At 30.2% G+C, this 3,773-nt stretch overlaps 1 protein-coding gene across 1 annotated transcript; it reads right to left on the bottom strand.

Annotated features, from left to right (window-relative positions):
* Positions 1 to 233: 233 nt before the first annotated feature.
* On the bottom strand, positions 234 to 608 carry LOC120177563 (17.8 kDa class I heat shock protein-like). The gene has a single exon (XM_039183666.1). It carries the CDS (start codon positions 606 to 608, stop codon positions 234 to 236), a length of 375 nt encoding a protein of 124 aa, XP_039039597.1.
* Positions 609 to 3,773: the final 3,165 nt, after the last annotated feature.

Here is a 3,773-nt window from a genome sequence, read left to right on the forward strand (position 1 = left end):
TAACCACTCGGACATATCAACATCTTGTTTCAACAATCGAACAATAATCTATATAAGAAACACAAACTTGAAGAATTGAACAAAAATTATAATAAATAGAACCCTTAAATTTATAATTTTCTTATACAAAATCTACTCAAACACAAAAGCTCACAACAATGTTTCATCAACTACGTAATTACATAAACATGGTACAATATATGAATTACTAAATAATCAAAGTGGTTTAAGCTTCACAGCAAAGGTATCTCAATCTCTATCCTTCCGCTCTCATTCTTCTTATCCTTCACGTACGCCTCATCGACTTTATGCACCACGACAACCAGCACACCACCACGCATCGAAGCCTCGATCTCATCATCCTTGGCATTCGATCTTCTCACCCGACAATGCCATGAGCCTTTCTCTTCGTCTTCTTCTTCATCATCTTTTCTTTCAGCACTGACACGAACAACTCTCCCTTCATAAGTTTGTACCTTCACATCCTTCTTTTTGAACTCGGGAAGCTCGATCTCGAAGTCATGAGCGTCCGGATTTTCTTTCCGGTCCATCGCCGGCGACGACGAGAACATCCTAAAGGGATCCAAGACGGATTCCAGTAGAGACATTACTATTGCAGTAATGTGCGATATGAAGAACACTCACGACGTGTGTTTTACGATTTAGATATATATATATATATATATATATATATATATATATATATATATATATATATATATATATATATATATATATATATATATATATATATATAGGTTTAGATCATAATAGAATGTTGGAGAGATTTCTATTTGGTCAACAATTCACTTTATATTGATAATGTTAAAATTATCCCTGACATTCGTTAAAACGGTTATTTTGAATTTTTAATAGTATTTTGATCTTTAACATTTTATTTTAGGTTTAAAATATTTTTAATTTTTGATTAAATAGTCACTTTAGTTCTTTTTCTTTTCTCTAAAGGATTTTGATATTTAACGTCTCATTTTAGGATAAAAACTTGTATTTTAGAATGTTAATCATTCGTTAACTAATATTTTTCATCTACATAGAGTCTTTTTGCCCTAAATAAAATAATAAGGACTAAAATATTAAAAAAAGGAGAGCTAAAATAATCATTTTAGTAAACATTAGAGATTGATTTTGAAATTTTATATTTATATTATTTAAAAGGTATCTTCTGAGTTTTTTAATTGAAAAATATTATTTTTAAATATAATATAAATATATTCTTACTTTCAAAATAAATATTTTATTTTTTTAATATTTAAATTAAATTATATTTGTTAATTTTTTATAGAATAGATTATAGATATAAAATTGAATATTTTAAAGTGAAAATATCACGTTGACAAATTTGTCAAATTTTGGGGACCGATTATGACATTACACTTTGTTAAAAAGGGAAAGAAAATATGATGCGAAGAAAGTTTCTAGGATAAGCTAGAGTTTTCGAGAATGAAACTCTCTCGTTGCTCCTCGTTAATGAGGCTAAACAGATCAATATTAAATCCATCGATTGTGACATATATTATTATCAAATAGTGTATTGGAATAATAATTAAAATAACTCAAAATATAATAATTACAATAATAATAATAATTAGTGAAATAAATCAACTCAAAATATATTTACAAAAATAGTGGGTTACAATAATAATTGTCAACCATTATTAATAACATTGGTATATAAGTAATAAATGGGTCGGGTTTTTGGTCCACCCGACCCAACCCAAGAACAATGAATTCTTCACCTGAGATTAAACTCAATTCGACCAAAATAAGATTTCACCCGACCCGAACTCAACCTGATATATAACTTAAAAACTCGATCCGACCCGAAATAATAAAAAATATTATTTTTATTCAATAAAAATAGTTATTTAATTGAAAAAATAATATTTAAATGGGTATTATTGTAATTATTCCTAAATATATAAAGTAAAATTATTTTTTTCGGGTCGCGTATTTTTCACCCTAAACCCAAATCCGACCCGACCCGAACATCACATTTTAAAAACCCGACCCCGAACTCAAAAGTTTTTTATTATAAGAAACCTGACCCAATCGGGGCGGATCAGGTCGGGGCGGAACCCGTCAGGTTCGAGTCCCAAGCCCATCCCTAGTGATAACTGATGATGATTTCGATTTAAAATTAATTTATTGTGATTATTTTTATTTATCAAAAAAATTATTAACATAAAATTTCTTTGATTTTAACAAAATAGAGGACCACTATTACGTAATTATGGCATCATTTTGGATAGAGAGGTTCCTATAGATGCAACAATGATGATAATTATCAGTATAACTCTATCTTGTTGAAGTGTTAAAAAAAAGTTTGCCTCCATCGAGATGGAGTCATCGAAGGGACAATTAATCAAGATTGTGTAAACGACGTCAATGGAGGAATACCGAAGTTGATTTGAAGAGATTGTGTTACTTTGCAATGAAAAATACTCCTTCAGACACAAATTGATCTCTACATATCAAGACCTTATGAGAATTTTGTAGTGGAAGTTTTGAAAGAATATATCTAAAGATAGGATCCTAAACACGTTGCACCAATTAGAAAGTCGCGATATCTTAACATGACTTATGCAAAACTCATGAGTTATATTGAACTCAAAAGCAGTTATCAATAATTCATATCTGTTAGGTTTATTAACCTATAGGTATCCATCATGATCCTACACCTGACATCAACATTAAAGGTCATTATAAAACTTCTCAAACATGACTAAGAGAATGAACTAGACTATTCATCACTCGTTCTTCTTGTTTCTCATTAAGATAAAGAATTTGAACAATTATCAATCTTCATATTATCACCGATTATGACACTTTAATTAAATTAGAGAAAATGAATTATCCACGATTATCACAATCTCTTAGATTCCACTAACAATTTTAAATGATGGGTTTGAAGAAGACTATTGAAGCAATGAAGAGTGTAAGAATGAAGATAATTATTTAGCGTAATAAATTCAATAGGCCGAAAAAAGATAAATTAGATCATGTGTATTGGTCTCGGGCAGTCGAGCTATCAAATTCTTAAAATGTAATGGTCGATGAGCCTATCACGTATTGAATTATAAAATGCATGGATGGTTGTTGGTGTATGGTTGCATGGCCAGTATGAGGTGGCTTAAGGTTTGTTAGTCTGGTAAGGTTGTTGTACCTTGTTGATGGCATCGTTTATTATATCTTTGTTATATATTGAGTATTATGGCTTTGAGCAAAATATGATTTTAGCAATAAACACTCTTATTAAATTTAATATGGTATCAGAGCACACAGTATGAGGTGGAAAAGTAAGGAAGTTTGCAATTTTTTTCTCTTTCGTATGAATAACACATGCAATTGCATTTTATTAAAGCCTTTTGGCAAAGCAAAATTACATTGAGTACTAACTTGAATTAAAGTCTCATAAGAAAGATGACAAAGATGACCATGCCACACTTGATACAAATTATAAGGACTCAATGCAACATTAGCTTCAATTGTAGCTTGATTATTTGTACGTAATTCGGACCCAAACTCATAAAAATGACCAACTGCCCGACCTTGAAGTAACACGACACAAGTATCCTTATCTCTAACCAAACACCACCGAGCATAAAACTTCACGAAGACATTGTTGTCACTAGCAAGCTTAGACACCTAAAGTAATTTTTGAGTGATATGAGAAACATGTAGCAGATTACTTAGCTTTAAAGAATAAGATGGAGTGAATAAAGGTGATTGCTTGATCTTCAAAATATGTAAAC

Source organism: Hibiscus syriacus, unplaced genomic scaffold (assembly GCF_006381635.1).
Source record: "Hibiscus syriacus cultivar Baekdansim isolate YM2019G1 unplaced genomic scaffold, ASM638163v2 tig00112293_pilon, whole genome shotgun sequence".
In the NCBI taxonomy this organism is placed as follows: domain Eukaryota; kingdom Viridiplantae; phylum Streptophyta; class Magnoliopsida; order Malvales; family Malvaceae; genus Hibiscus; species Hibiscus syriacus.